This window comes from Mya arenaria, chromosome 12 (assembly GCF_026914265.1).
Source record: "Mya arenaria isolate MELC-2E11 chromosome 12, ASM2691426v1".
Classification (NCBI taxonomy): Eukaryota; Metazoa; Mollusca; class Bivalvia; order Myida; family Myidae; genus Mya; species Mya arenaria.
The window spans coordinates 2,020,931-2,036,498 of record NC_069133.1 but is presented as its reverse complement, the minus strand read 5'-3'; the positions used below and the strand labels follow the sequence as shown (position 1 = coordinate 2,036,498).

The following is a 15,568-nucleotide window of genomic DNA, read 5'->3' as shown; positions in this document are numbered from 1 at the left end:
GGTTGACATATCTTGACTAAACTTGGTCTATAGGAAGAGTTTATGGAGACCTTTCATGGGATTGCGTTTGGGGTCCCTAGGTTCAAGGTCAAGGTGACTGTTACTAAAAATAGAAAAATGGTTGAAACTGAATAACTTAAGTTAGGGTTGACATATCCTGACACAACTTGGTCTATAGGAAGAGTTTATTGAGACCTTTCATGGGATTGCGTTTGGGGTCCCTAGGTTCAAGGTCAAGGTCACTGTTACTAAAAATAGAAAAACAGTTGAAACTGAATAACTTTAGTTAGGGATGACATATCTTGACTAATCTTGGTCTATAGGAAGAGTTTATGGAGACCTTTCATGGGATTGTGTTTGGGGTCCCTAGGTTCAAGGTCAAGGTGACTGTTACTTAAAATAGAAAAACGGTTGAAACTGAATAACTTTAGTTAGGGATGACATATCTTGACTAAACTTGGTCTATAGGAAGAGTTTATGGAGACCTTTCATGGGATTGTGTTTGGGGTCCCTAGGTTCAAGGTCAAGGTGACTGTTACTAAAAATAAAAAAACAGTTGAAACTGAATTACTTTAGTAAGGGTTGACATACCTTGACCAAACTAGGTCTATAGAAAGAGTTTATGGGTACCTTTCATGGGATTGCAATTGGGGTCCCTAGGTTAAAGGTCAAGGTCACTGTTACTAAAAATAGAAAAACAGTTGAAACTAAATAACTTTAGTTAGGGTTGACATATCTTGACTTGTCCTGGTGTACAAGAAAAGTTTATAGATACCTTTCATGGGATTGCGTTTGGGGTCCCTAGGGTCAAGGTCAAGGTCACTGTTACTAAAAATAGAAAAACAGTTGAAACTGAATAACTTTAGTTAGGGTTGACATATCTTGACCGAACTTGGTCTATAGGAAGAGTTTATTGACACCTTTCATGGGATTGCATTTGGGGTCCCTAGGGTCAAGGTCACTGTTACTAAAAATAGAAAAACAGACACAGGCTGAAGTTCTTCTGTCAATCATTAAAAACCTAGTTTCGTTATATTGCGGCGTTTCTTTTTCACAATGGAATGCTGAATATAAGGTCATAAGAGTGTAGGTTGTCAAATATGGCAGGTATTTTTTATGTTTAGAGGCAATTTAAAATGACTTGCCATATGTATTTGACATGTAGAGGCAAGATCAACTTTTCATGTACTGACCTTGTTCATAGGTCAATGTCACATTCGGGGGCATTTGTCACATACTGTGACAGCTCTTGTACCTTCTATTTTGTCATCAATACTCATACTTTCTCTAGGTTTTTTGTATTAAATCTCCTATCTTCTTCTACTGTTTTGTTGTAAATCTCCTACTTTCATCCATCTATTCTGTTATAAAAACACCGCCTGATTAATTGTTGTAAGATATTCATCGAAATTATTAGGGCTTTTTTGTCCCAATCTTAGGTGGACTTGCAATCTTTGTCACAACCTCAGGGGTGTTGGCAATTTTTATCTTAGGTGTGTTTGTCAATATTTTAGTTGTGTTGGCAATCTTTGTCACAATGTAAGTTGTGTTGGCAATCTTTGTCACAATCTTTGTTTTGTTGGCAATCTTTGTCACAATCTGAAGTGTGTTTGCTATCTTTGTCACAATCTTAGGTGTTGAAGCTATCTTTGTCCCAATATATATGAGTTGTCAATATTACCACAATCTTAGGGCTTTGGGCAATCTTTTTCACAATATTACTGGTGTATGCTATCTTTTTCACAATCTTGAGTGTAATGTCAATTTTTGTCAAAACCTTGCAGTTGTAGATGATCAACAGATGAGCCATGTGCATGTACATGTATGTATGATAATGTAATAATGCCAATGTTTGTCTTCAGCCTGTGGAGGAAGAGACGTATGAAGATCCAGATGGACGCGTGGATGTAAGTTTTTAAATAATTCATTAAGCCTTTTGTTGTGCTATTGACATATTATTAAAAATTCAAACTTACAACTGTATTCAAATAAAAAAAGAAACAAGCCAAGTTACAATGCAAAAACATAACACTCTAAATGTATGTCTTACTATTACATTCAAAATGTATTCATCCCTGTAGCATTCAGATTTGAATGTTGTACCATTTCATTAACAAAGTTTGTCCTACGATTACATTCACAGTGTATGCCTCACCATTATGTTCACAGTGTATGCCTCACCATTATGTTCACAGTGTATGCCTCACCATTATGTTCACAGTGTATACCTCACCATTATGTTCACAGTGAATACCTCACCATTATGTTCACAGTGTATACCTCACCATTATGTTCACAGTGTATACCTCACCATTATGTTCACAGTGAAAACCTCACCATTATGTTCACAGTGAATACCTCACCATTATGTTCACAGTGTATACCTCACCATTATGTTCATGATATAGGTTCTCTAATAAATTCACAATGTATTTCTCACAATTTACATTCACAATGTATGCCATACTTAAAGATCCACAATGTATTTCCTTCTATCCTACTATTACATTCACAGTGTATGCCTCACCATTATGTTCACAGTGTATGTTAAAATATAATATTTAAGATGCTTGTCTTACTGTTACATCTACAATGTCTAACTATTACACCCACAATGTCCTACTATTACACCCACAATGTCCTACTATTACATCCACAATGTCTTACTTTTACATCCACAATGTCTTACTATTGCATTCACAATGTCTTACAATTACATTCACAATGTCTTACTATTGCATTCACAATGTCTTACTATTACATCAACAATGTCTTACTATTGCATTCACAATGTCTTACAAATACATCCACAATGTCTTACTATTGCATTCACAATGTCTAACTATTACATTCACAATGTCTTACTGTTACATCCACAATGTCTTACTGTTAATTCACAATGTCTTACTATTGCATTCACAATGTCTTACTATTACACCCACAATGTCTTACTATTACACCCACAATGTCCTACTATTACACCTACAATGTCCTACTATTGCATTCACAATGTCTTACAAATACATTCACAATGTCTTACTATTGCATTCACAATGTCTTACAAATACATTCACAATGTCTTACTATTGCATTCACAATGTCTTACTATTACATCAACAATGTCTTACTATTGCATTCACAATGTCTTACAAATACATCCACAATGTCTTACTATTGCATTCACAATGTCTTACTATTGCATTCACAATGTCTTACTATTACATCCACAATGTCTTACTGTTACATTCACAATGTCTTACAAATACATTCACAATGTCTTACTATTGCATTCACAATATCTTACTATAATATCCACAGTGTCTTACTATTGCATTCACAATGTCTTACTATAACATCTACAATATCTTGCTATAATATCCACAGTGTCTTACTATTACTTCAACAATGTCTTACTACAACATCCACAATGTCTTACTATAATATCCACAGTGTCTTACTATTACTTTCACAATGTCTCACTATAACATTCACAATGTCTTACTTTTACTTTCACAGTGTCTTACTATTACATCCACAATGTCTTACTATTACATTCACAATGTCTTAATTTTACATTCACAATGTCTTACTATTACATCTACAATGTCTTAATTTTACATTCACAATGTCTTACTATTAAATTCACAATGTCTTACTATAACATCTACAATGTCTTACTATTACTTTCGCAATGTCTTACTATTACATCCACAATGTCTTACTATTACATTCACAATGTCTTACTGTTACATTCACAGTGTCTTACTATTACATCTACAATGTCTTACTATTACCTTCACAATGTCTTACTATTACATCTACAATGTCTTACTTTTACATTCACAATGTCTTACTATTATATTCACAATGTCTTACCATTCCATCCACAATGTTTTACTACTGCATTCACAATATCTTACTATTACATTCTCAATGTCTTACTATTACATTCACATTGTCTTACTATTACATTCACAATGTCTTACTATTACATTCACAATGTCTTACTGTTACATTCACATTGTCTTACTATTCCATCCACAATGTCTTACTATTACATTCACAATGTCTTACTGTTACATTGACAATGTCTTACTATTACATTCACAATGTCTTACTATTACATCCACAATGTCTTACTTTTGCATTCACATTGTCTTACTATTACATCCACTATGTCTTACCATTATATTCACAATGTCTTACTATTCCATCCACAATGTCTTACTTTTACATTCACAATGTCTTACTGTTACATCCACAATGTCTTACTGTTACATCCACAATGTCTTACTATTTTATTCAAAACGTCTTACTATTACATCCACAAGGCTTACTTTTAAATTCACAATGTCTTACTATTACATCCACAATGTCTTTCCATTATATTCACAATGTCTTACTATTATATCACAATGTCTTACTGTTACATTCACAATGTCTTACTATTACATCCACAATGTCTTACTGTTACATCCACAATGTCTTACTATTTTATTCACAATGTCTTACTATTACATCCACAATGTCTTACTATTACATTCACAATGTCTTACTATAATATCTAAAATGTCTTACTATTACATTCACAATGTCTTACTATTACATCTAGAATGTCTTGCTATTACATCCACAATGTCTTGCTATTACATCTAGAATGTCTTGCTATTACATCTAAAATGTCTTACTATTACATCCACAATGTCTTGCTATTACATTTAACACAATGTCTTACCATTACATTCATAATGTCTTACCATTACATTCATAATGTCTTACTATTACATTCACCACAATGTCTTACTATTACATCCACAATGTCTTACTATTACATCCACAATGTCTTACTGTAACATCTGCAATGTCTTACTATTACATCTACAATTTCTTACTATTACATTCACAATGTCTTACTAGTACATCTACAATGTCTTACTATTACATTCACAATGTCTTACTATTACATCCACAATGTCTTACTATTACATTCACAATGTCTTACTCTTAAATTCACAATGTCTTACTATTACATCTACAATGTCTTACTATTACATTCACAATGTCTTACTATTACATTCACAATGTCTTACTATTGCATTCACAATGTCTTACTATTACATTCACAATGTCTTACTATTACATTCACAATGTCTTACTATTACATTCACAATGTCTTACTATTACATCCACAATGTCTTACTATTACATCCACAATGTCTTACTATTACATTCACAATGTCTTACTATTACATCCACAATGTCTTACTATTACATTCACAATGTCTTACTATTACATCCACAATGTCTTACTATTACATCCACAATGTCTTACTATTACATTCACAATGTCTTACTATTACATCCACAATGTCTTACTATTACATTCACAATGTCTTACTATTACATCCACAATGTCTTACTATTATATTCACAATGTCTTACTATTACATCCACAATGTCTTACTATTACATTCACAATGTCTTACTATTACATCCACAATGTCTTACTATTACATCCACAATGTCTTACTATTGCATTCACAATGTCTTACTTTTACATCCACAATGTCTTACTATTACATTCACAATGTCTTACTATTACATCCACAATGTCTTACTATTACATTCACAATGTCTTACTATTACATCCACAATGTCTTACTATTATATTCACAATGTCTTACTATTACATCCACAATGTCTTACTATTACATTCACAATGTCTGACTATTTAATTCACAATGTCTTACTATTATATTCACAATGTCTTACTATTACATCCACAATGTCTTACTCTTAAATTCACAATGTCTTACTATTACATCTACAATGTCTTACTATTACATCCACAATGTCTTACTCTTAAATTCACAATGTCTTACTATTACATCTACAATGTCTTACTCTTAAATTCACAATGTCTTACTATTACATCTACAATGTCTTACTATTGCATTCACAATTTCTTACTATAACATTCACAATGTCTTACTATTGCATTCACAATGTCTTACTATTGCATTCACAATGTCTTACTATTACATCCACAATGTCTTACTTTTACATCCACAATGTCTTACTATTACATTCACAATGTCTTACTATTACATCCACAATGTCTTACTATTACATTCACAATGTCTTACTATTACATCCACAATGTCTTACTCTTAAATTCACAATGTCTTACTATTACATCTACAATGTCTTACTCTTAAATTCACAATGTCTTACTATTACATCCACAATGTCTTACTATTACATTCACAATGTCTTACTATTACATCCACAATGTCTTACTATTACATTTATAATGTCCTTCTTTTAAATTCACAATGTCTTACTATAACATCTACAATGTCTTACTATTACTTTCGCAATGTCTTACTATTACATCTACAATGTCTTACTCTTAAATTCACAATGTCTTACTATTACATCCACAATGTCTTACTATTACATTCACAATGTCTTACTCTTAAATTCACAATGTCTTACTATTACATCTACAATGTCTTACTATTACATCCACAATGTCTTACTATTACATTTACAATGTCTTACTCTTAAATTCACAATGTCTTACTATTACATCTACAATGTCTTACTATTTCATTCACAATGTCTTACTATTACATCCACAATGTCTTACTATTACATTTACAATGTCTGACTATTACATTCACAATGTCTTACTATTACATCCACAATGTCTTACTATTACATCTACAATGTCTTACTATTACATTCACAATGTCTTACTATTACATCCACAATGTCTTACTATTACATTCACAATGTCTTACTATTACATTTACAATGTCTTACTATTACATCCACAATGTCTTACTATTACATTCACAATGTCTTAATTTTTCATTCACAATGTCTTACTATTACATCCACAATGTCTTACTATTACATTCACAATGTCTTACTATTACATCTACAATGTCTTACTATTACATTCACAATGTCTTACTATAACATTCACAATGTCTTACTATAACATTCACAATGTCTTACTGTTGCATTCACAATGTCTTACTATTACATCCACAATGTCTTACTATTACATTCACAATGTCTTACTATTGCATTCACAATGTCTTACTATTACATCCACAATGTCTTACTATTACATCTACAATGTCCTAATATTACATTCACAATGTCTTACTATTATATTCACACTGTCTTACTCTTTAATTCACAATGTCTTACTATTACATTTATAATGTCCTTCTTTTACATTCACAATGTCTTACTATTACATCCACAATGTCTTAATATTACATCTACAATGTCTTACTATTACATTCACACTCTACAATGTCTTACTATTACATCTACAATGTCTTACTATTACATTCACAATGTCTTACTATAACATTCACAATGTCTTACGATTGCATCTACAATGTCTTACTATTACATCTACAATGTCTTACTATTACATCTACAATGTCTTACTATTACATTCACAATGTCTTACTCTTAAATTCACAATGTCTTACTATTACATCTACAATGTCTTACTATTACATCTACAATGTCTTACTATTACATCTACAATGTCTTACTATTACATCTACAATGTCTTACTATTACATCTACAATGTCTTACTATTACATCTACAATGTCTTACTCTTAAATTCACAATGTCTTACTATTACATCTACAATGTCTTACTATTACATCTACAATGTCTTACTGTTACATTCACACTGTCTTACTCTTAAATTCACAATGTCTTACTATTACATTCATAATGCCCTTCTTTTACATTCACAATGTCTTACTATTACATCCGCAATGTCTTACTATTACATCTACAATGTCTTACTATTATATTCACACTGTCTTACTCTTAAATTCACAATGTCTTACTATTACATTCATAATGTCCTTCTTTTACATTCACAATGTCTTACTATTACATCCGCAATGTCTTACTTTTAAATTCACAATGTCTTACTATTACATTCATAAAGTCCTTCTTTTACATTCACAATGTCTTACTATTACATCTACAATGTCTTACTATTACATCTACAATGTCTTACTATTACATCTACAATGTCTTACTATTACATTCACAATGTCTTACTATTACATCCACAATGTCTTACTATTACATTCACAATGTCTTACTATTACATCCACAATGTCTTACTATTACATTCACAATGTCTTACTATTACATCCACAATGTCTTACTATTACATCCACAATGTCTTACTCTTAAATTCACAATGTCTTACTATTACATCTACAATGTCTTACTATTACATTCACAATGTCTTACTATTACATCCACAATGTCTTACTATTACATTCACAATGTCTTACTCTTAAATTCACAATGTCTTACTATTACATTCATAATGCCCTTCTTTTACATTCACAATGTCTTACTATTACATTCACACTGTCTTACTCTTAAATTCACAATGTCTTACTATTACATTCATAATGCCCTTCTTTTACATTCACAATGTCTTACTTTTACATCCGCAATGTCTTACTATTACATTCACAATGTCTTACTCTTAAATTCACAATGTCTTACGATTACATTACACTGTCTTACTCTTGAATTCACAATGTCTTACTATTACATTCACAATGTCTTTCTATTACATTCACAGTGTCTGACTATTTCATTCACAATGTTTCACTATTACATCTACAATGTCTTACTATTACATTCACAATGTCTTTCTATTACATTCAAAATGTCTGACTATTTAATTCTCAATTTCTTAGTGTTTCATTCACAATGTCTGACTATTTAATTCACAATGTCTTACTGTTACATTCACAATGCATGTCCTGCTATAATATTCATATAAATGTACTCTTCATATGTTGATTGTAGAGCCTTCCAGACTACATGGAACCAGATGTTCCCACAGCCCCGCCACCGAGACCTGGCAAAGCCAAAGCTGTTCCCTCTAAACGGCCACCCCCAAAGGTAGGTTCTCCTGCTCTCAGATGTCTACTGTTTATATTCAGTCTGAATAACATATACATGCATTGACAACAGTCTTATTTTAAAGAAAGTTATGTTTCAATAAAATCCCTTCTCTCAAACCCTACCAACTGCCCCACATCATATTCATGGTGTTCTCTGTTTCAAGTGTTATAAAACCATTACATATTTTCTTGTATTGCTTTAGTGTAACTGAATGGACGTAATTTCGCTCAACTGATTAGGTGACAAACAAAACATTTACATTCGTTTTTGTTTAGTACAATTTATGAAACTTGTTGCCCTACTTAAAAAAATAAGTGAAACAACATGTTGTGTTTTCTTCGACTTTCAGCTCGTTCAGGAGGAAACATACGAGGAGCCGGACAGAAACAACCAGGTTGGTACTTTCACGCTACCAATGAGCTGGTTACAAACTGCTATATCTTTTATGGAATTATACCCTTATTCAACTTAGAATTTGCCTAAAATACAGACAATGATTAATGAAATGGATGATGCATTAAAATAATTTTGGCTACACATGTTTAACACCATAAAATACATATTAAGTGTGACTTTGGTTACAAATTACTAATTCTAAACAGAGTTATAGCCCCTTTTAACCTAGGGCCTAAAGTTCATGCCTGGATGATAACTTATGTCAGGTTCAATGGATCTATTTGATTTGGTACACATTTTTCACACTAAAAATACAGGTCTTTTGCTCTTTTAATAAAGTTGAATACCTCGCTTCTTTCCAGGAACAAGAAACGTATGAAGAGCCGGAACAAAATCAGAATATTGTAAGTTTTTTCACATATCAAAATCGTATTATCATTTTTTGTGGTGCTAAGTCTACTCTGTGCCATAAATGAATGAATTTAACTCAACTGGCAAAAGGCCAAAAGGCAGGAGAGCTTATGCCATGGCGGGTGTCTGTTGTCTGTGCATGCATGCAGACACAATTGCTTGTGAAAGCTCTACTGTCTTCAGTTTAATGGTATCTGACCGTATCTCAATTAAACTTATACAGGAGTTAGATATTACTTTCTTAAACCAGCCAGATCCACCCATGCATGACTGGATTATGGCCCTTGAAATGCCTCAGCCTTACCAAAATTATACTCTAAGGGAGACAACTTGTTTAAGTTTGTGACATATTAGGCTGCTACAATGTAGATTTGGATAAAAAATACTGGTCAATGATAAAAACAACAACATTAATTTAAGATCAAATTTTATATAAAGATATATACATATGGTTTTATGTAGATTTTTATTGTTTGATGTCAGGAATGCATTATTTATTGGTTGACATTGAAAATGCTTTGTTTATCTGTGGCAAAACATACTGAAGGAGTTTCAGTGAGATAAAAAATAGTATAAGCTAACCTATTGAATTACCTTATGTTACTGATGTGTAATGCTTTATATCACAGGTGGAGGAAGTTTATGAAATACCGGAGAGCCGGGATGATGAGGTGAGTGCTTCTCTGTTTAAGAAGTGTTTGTGGGTGATGTTATGTTTTATGTGTTGTATGTTTGGTTCAGCGGATATGTGTACGGTATTGAATTTATATGAAAATAAATGCACTGGTTCTGGAGCATTGTAATATTGTATGACGTCAGAAGTGCAGTTTTTCGTACGCCAAACGAGTGCAGATATTTTATATCATATGCTTAAAACAAAGAAATGTCAATATAATTTCATCTTTGTGTTGCATATTTAGCGGAAAAACGGGTAAAAGTAAAATGTAAGATATATTTATAAAGTTCCTATCTCTTTGCTTGCTCATTCTAGTGAAAGCAACAATGAGTATAGAATAAAACCTGAAGTAACACATCATGAAAATGATGACCTTTTATATAATGACACACAATAGAAATGTTTGAGATTAGTGTTAATAGCCCCACAAAGTTTACAAACCCTTAATATACAGTTCATACATCTTAGATCAAATGATATTGGGCATTTATAAACAATAGAAATAAAACAGGAATTAATTTTTATGTATGTGATGTTTTATATTCACTTGATGGTATAGGCCTCTTCTGTATCAAGGGACGATTTGATTTGTGTTGTGTTTGTTTCAAGCAAAACATTAGGGTATAGGTCTAGCCTTGACGCTGTGGTCATTAAAAAATTAGCCTTGGCCATAGCACATAACCTGCTCAACGTATTTAATTGAAACTTGGTACAGATGTTGCCACAAACAACATGCACATGTATAGGAAGGCCAATAACTCTGGCTTTATCAGTTGTTAAATTATGCCCACTACTGAACTGAAAACAAAACAAAACTAGTTTTTACTCCACGGTGCTCTTGAGCATAATTCTGTTAGATATGCGATATGGATGGAATCATAAATATTGTCAGTAATAGAAACATTGCGACATTCAAACAATCTTCCTTATTCAAACTGATCGGAAATTGTTTATCATTTTCTCCCACTCCAGATAAGTAGATCCAAATATTTGACCATGCTGGAAATCCTTATCTTGCCCACATATAAATGATAAAAAATTAACCATATGTAAAATATAAATCAAAATATATTTTTACTATATTTTGTTTAGCGGCGATCTACCATGGACGCTCGTGTAAGAAAAGTTCATCCTTACCCTCTCGCAGAGTGTTATGCGGAAACTCAGTAAACCATGTTACCTTGAAACACACTACACTTGGGTTCGGATGAACCTGTCTTACACGAGCCGCCATGGAAGATACTTATAGATCTTTAGATATTGTGGCGGTGGGACGTTCATAAATGGTGAACTAATTTAGGGCAGTTTGTTGCTTACTAAATTTTCTGACCTGTAAGAATCTTTTTGAGTTATACATGTGTTTATAACATAAACATTAAAACATGGTATACAAGAATTTTTGAAATACCCTTGATATGGCCATAGTACTTGTTATTCTCATCTTGTTATTCTCATCTTGTTATTCTCATCTTGTTTTTCTCATCTTGTAAAATCTTGCCAACACTCAGAATCAGGAACAATACTTGGAAATGGAGCTTGAAGACATTCCAACAACAGTGGTAACATTGTGTTCCCATATCTACAGCTTTCATACTGTCAATCAACCAATCAGCTTATGTCTGCCATCATACAGAAACACTCGTACATTGTGGGTTCACCATATCAAAGACCATACCACAAAATACCCTAAGGTCAAGAATTTTAATGAAATATTGATGAGTGTGAAATATTAAAATTGAAAGTTTTACTTGCAATTGAAATAAACTTTGTTAAAAGTTATGGAATAGTTATTATAACGTCTAGAGTTATTAGAAAAAGTGATCATCCGAGGCGAGTGTTGATTGGATGACCAAATTACACTATATTGTCATCGACTGGCAAGATTATTCATGTATGAAAGGTCAATTAAAGAAAAATACATTGTATGATCCATGTTGTACCAAACAATGAAATAAGATGTTTTTTTCTCTCAAATTCAAAGATTTATGTAGAGTGTCAAACAAGAATCTTAAAATAATTTTATGAATGAGTTTCTGTATGATCGTAGGTCTGAGCTGTTAATCCAACTTGTAGCAAAGTTCTTTTTCTTTTCAAGCGAGATTTAAAAGTTAAATATTTGGCTGGTATATGTGTAGTGTTTGATTATTTCACTTTAAATATTTGGCTGGAATACGTGTAGCATTTAATTTTTAAAATTTAAATTTTTGGCTAGTATACGTGTAGTGTTTAATTATTTTACTGCAAATACTTGGCTGGTATACGTGTAGTGTTTAATTATTTTACTTCAAATACTTGGCTGGTATACGTGTAGTGTTTAATTATTTTACTTCAAATATTTGGCTGGTATACGTGTAGTGTTTAATTATTTTACTGCAAATACTTGGCTGGTATACGTGTAGTGTTTAATTATTTTACTTCAAATACTTGGCTGGTATACGTGTAGTGTTTAATTATTTTACTTCAAATATTTGGCTGGTATACGTGTAGTGTTTAATTATTTTACTTCAAATACTTGGCTAGTATTCGTGTAGCGTTTAATTATTTTCATTTAAATACTAGACTTGTATACATATGTGTTTACTTATTTCACTTCAAATACTTAGCTGGTATACGTTATTACGTGTAGCATATACGTGTAGCTTTTAATTATTTCACGTTGAATACTTGACTTGAATACAATCATATAGCGTTTACTTATTTCAAGGCAAATACTAGACTGGTATACATGTAGTGTGGAATTATATAGAGACAAATACTAGACTGGTATACATGTAGTGTGGAATTATATAGAGACAAATACTAGACTGGTATACATGTAGTGTGGAATTATATAGAGACAAATACTAGACTGGTATTATTGATGTGTGGAATTATAGAGAGACAAATACTAGACTGGTATTATTGATGTGTGAAATTATAGAGAGACAAATACTAGACTGGTATTATTGATGTGTGGAATTATATAGAGACAAATACTAGACTGGTATTATTGATGTGTGGAATTATATAGAGTCAAATACTAGACTGGTATTATTGATGTGTGGAATTATATAGAGTCAAATACTTGACTGGTATACATGTAGTGTGGAATTATATAGAGTCAAATACTTGACTGGTATACATGTAGTGTGGAATTATATAGAGACAAATACTAGACTGGTATTATTGATGTGTGGAATTATAGAGAGACAAATACTAGACTGGTATTATTGATGTGTGGAATTATAGAGAGGCAAATACTAGACTGGTATTATTGATGTGTGGAATTATAGAGAGTCAAATACTTGACTGGTATACATGTAGTGTGGAATTATATAGAGACAAATACTAGACTGGTATTATTGATGTGTGGAATTATATAGAGTCAAATACTTGACTGGTATACATGTAGTGTGGAATTATATAGAGTCAAATACTTGACTGGTATACATGTAGTGTGGAATTATATAGAGACAAATACTAGACTGGTATTATTGATGTGTGGAATTATAGAGAGACAAATACTAGACTGGTATTATTGATGTGTGGAATTATAGAGAGACAAATACTAGACTGGTATTATTGATGTGTGGAATTATATACAGACAAATACTAGACTGGTATTATTGATGTGTGGAATTATATAGAGACAAATACTAGACTGGTATTATTGATGTGTGGAATTATATAGAGACAAATACTAGACTGGTATTATTGATGTGTGGAATTATAGAGAGACAAATACTAGACTGGTATTATTGATGTGTGGAATTATATAGAGACAAATACTAGACTGGTATTATTGATGTGTGGAATTATAGAGAGACAAATACTAGACTGGTATTATTGATGTGTGGAATTATAGAGAGACAAATACTAGACTGGTATTATTGATGTGTGGAATTATAGAGAGACAAATACTAGACTGGTATTATTGATGTGTGGAATTATAGAGAGACAAATACTAGACTGGTATTATTGATGTGTGGAATTATAGAGAGACAAATACTAGACTGGTATTATTGATGTGTGGAATTATAGAGAGACAAATACTAGACTGGTATTATTGATGTGTGGAATTATAGAGAGTCAAATACTTGACTGGTATACATGTAGTGTGGAATTATATAGAGTCAAATACTTGACTGGTATACATGCAGTGTGGAATTATATAGAGACAAATACTAGACTGGTATTATTGATGTGTGGAATTATAGAGAGACAAATACTAGACTGGTATTATTGATGTGTGGAATTATAGAGAGACAAATACTAGACTGGTATTATTGATGTGTGGAATTATATAGAGACAAATACTAGACTGGTATTATTGATGTGTGGAATTATATAGAGACAAATACTAGACTGGTATTATTGATGTGTGGAATTATAGAGAGACAAATACTAGACTGGTATTATTGATGTGTGGAATTATAGAGAGACAAATACTAGACTGGTATTATTGATGTGTGGAATTATATAGAGACAAATACTAGACTGGTATTATTGATGTGTGGAATTATAGAGAGACAAATACTAGACTGGTATTATTGATGTGTGGAATTATAGAGAGACAAATACTAGACTGGTATTATTGATGTGTGGAATTATAGAGAGACAAAGACTAGACTGGTATTATTGATGTGTGGAATTATAGAGAGACAAATACTAGACTGGTATTATTGATGTGTGGAATTATAGAGAGACAAATACTAGACTGGTATTATTGATGTGTGGAATTATAGAGAGACAAATACTAGACTGGTATTATTGATGTGTGGAATTATAGAGAGACAAATACTAGACTGGTATTATTGATGTGTGGAATTATAGAGAGACAAATACTAGACTGGTATTATTGATGTGTGGAATTATAGAGAGACAAATACTAGACTGGTATTATTGATGTGTGGAATTATAGAGAGACAAATACTAGACTGGTAGTATTGATGTGTGGAATTATAGAGAGACAAATACTAGACTGGTAGTATTGATGTGTGGAATTATAGAGAGACAAATACTAGACTGGTAGTATTGATGTGTGGAATTATAGAGAGACAAATACTAGACTGGTATTATTGATGTGTGGAATTATAGAGAGACAAATACTAGACTGGTATTATTG

General features: G+C 31.8%; 1 protein-coding gene across 9 annotated transcripts in view; it reads left to right on the top strand.

Moving 5' to 3' along the window:
* Window positions 1-15,568, top strand: part of LOC128211079 (uncharacterized) — a 65,779-nt gene that overhangs the window by 38,848 nt on the left and 11,363 nt on the right. For 8 of the 9 annotated variants that reach the window (XM_052915490.1, XM_052915491.1, XM_052915488.1 and 5 more), the window contains 6 exons: window positions 1,863-1,907; window positions 8,883-8,978; window positions 9,331-9,375; window positions 9,740-9,781; window positions 10,418-10,459; window positions 11,973-12,023. In XM_052915490.1, coding sequence (XP_052771450.1) covers window positions 1,863-1,907; window positions 8,883-8,978; window positions 9,331-9,375; window positions 9,740-9,781; window positions 10,418-10,459; window positions 11,973-12,023 — 321 coding nt within the window. The remainder of the gene's footprint in view (window positions 1-1,862; window positions 1,908-8,882; window positions 8,979-9,330; window positions 9,376-9,739; window positions 9,782-10,417; window positions 10,460-11,972; window positions 12,024-15,568) is intronic. The other variant, XM_052915489.1, reaches the window with a different exon arrangement.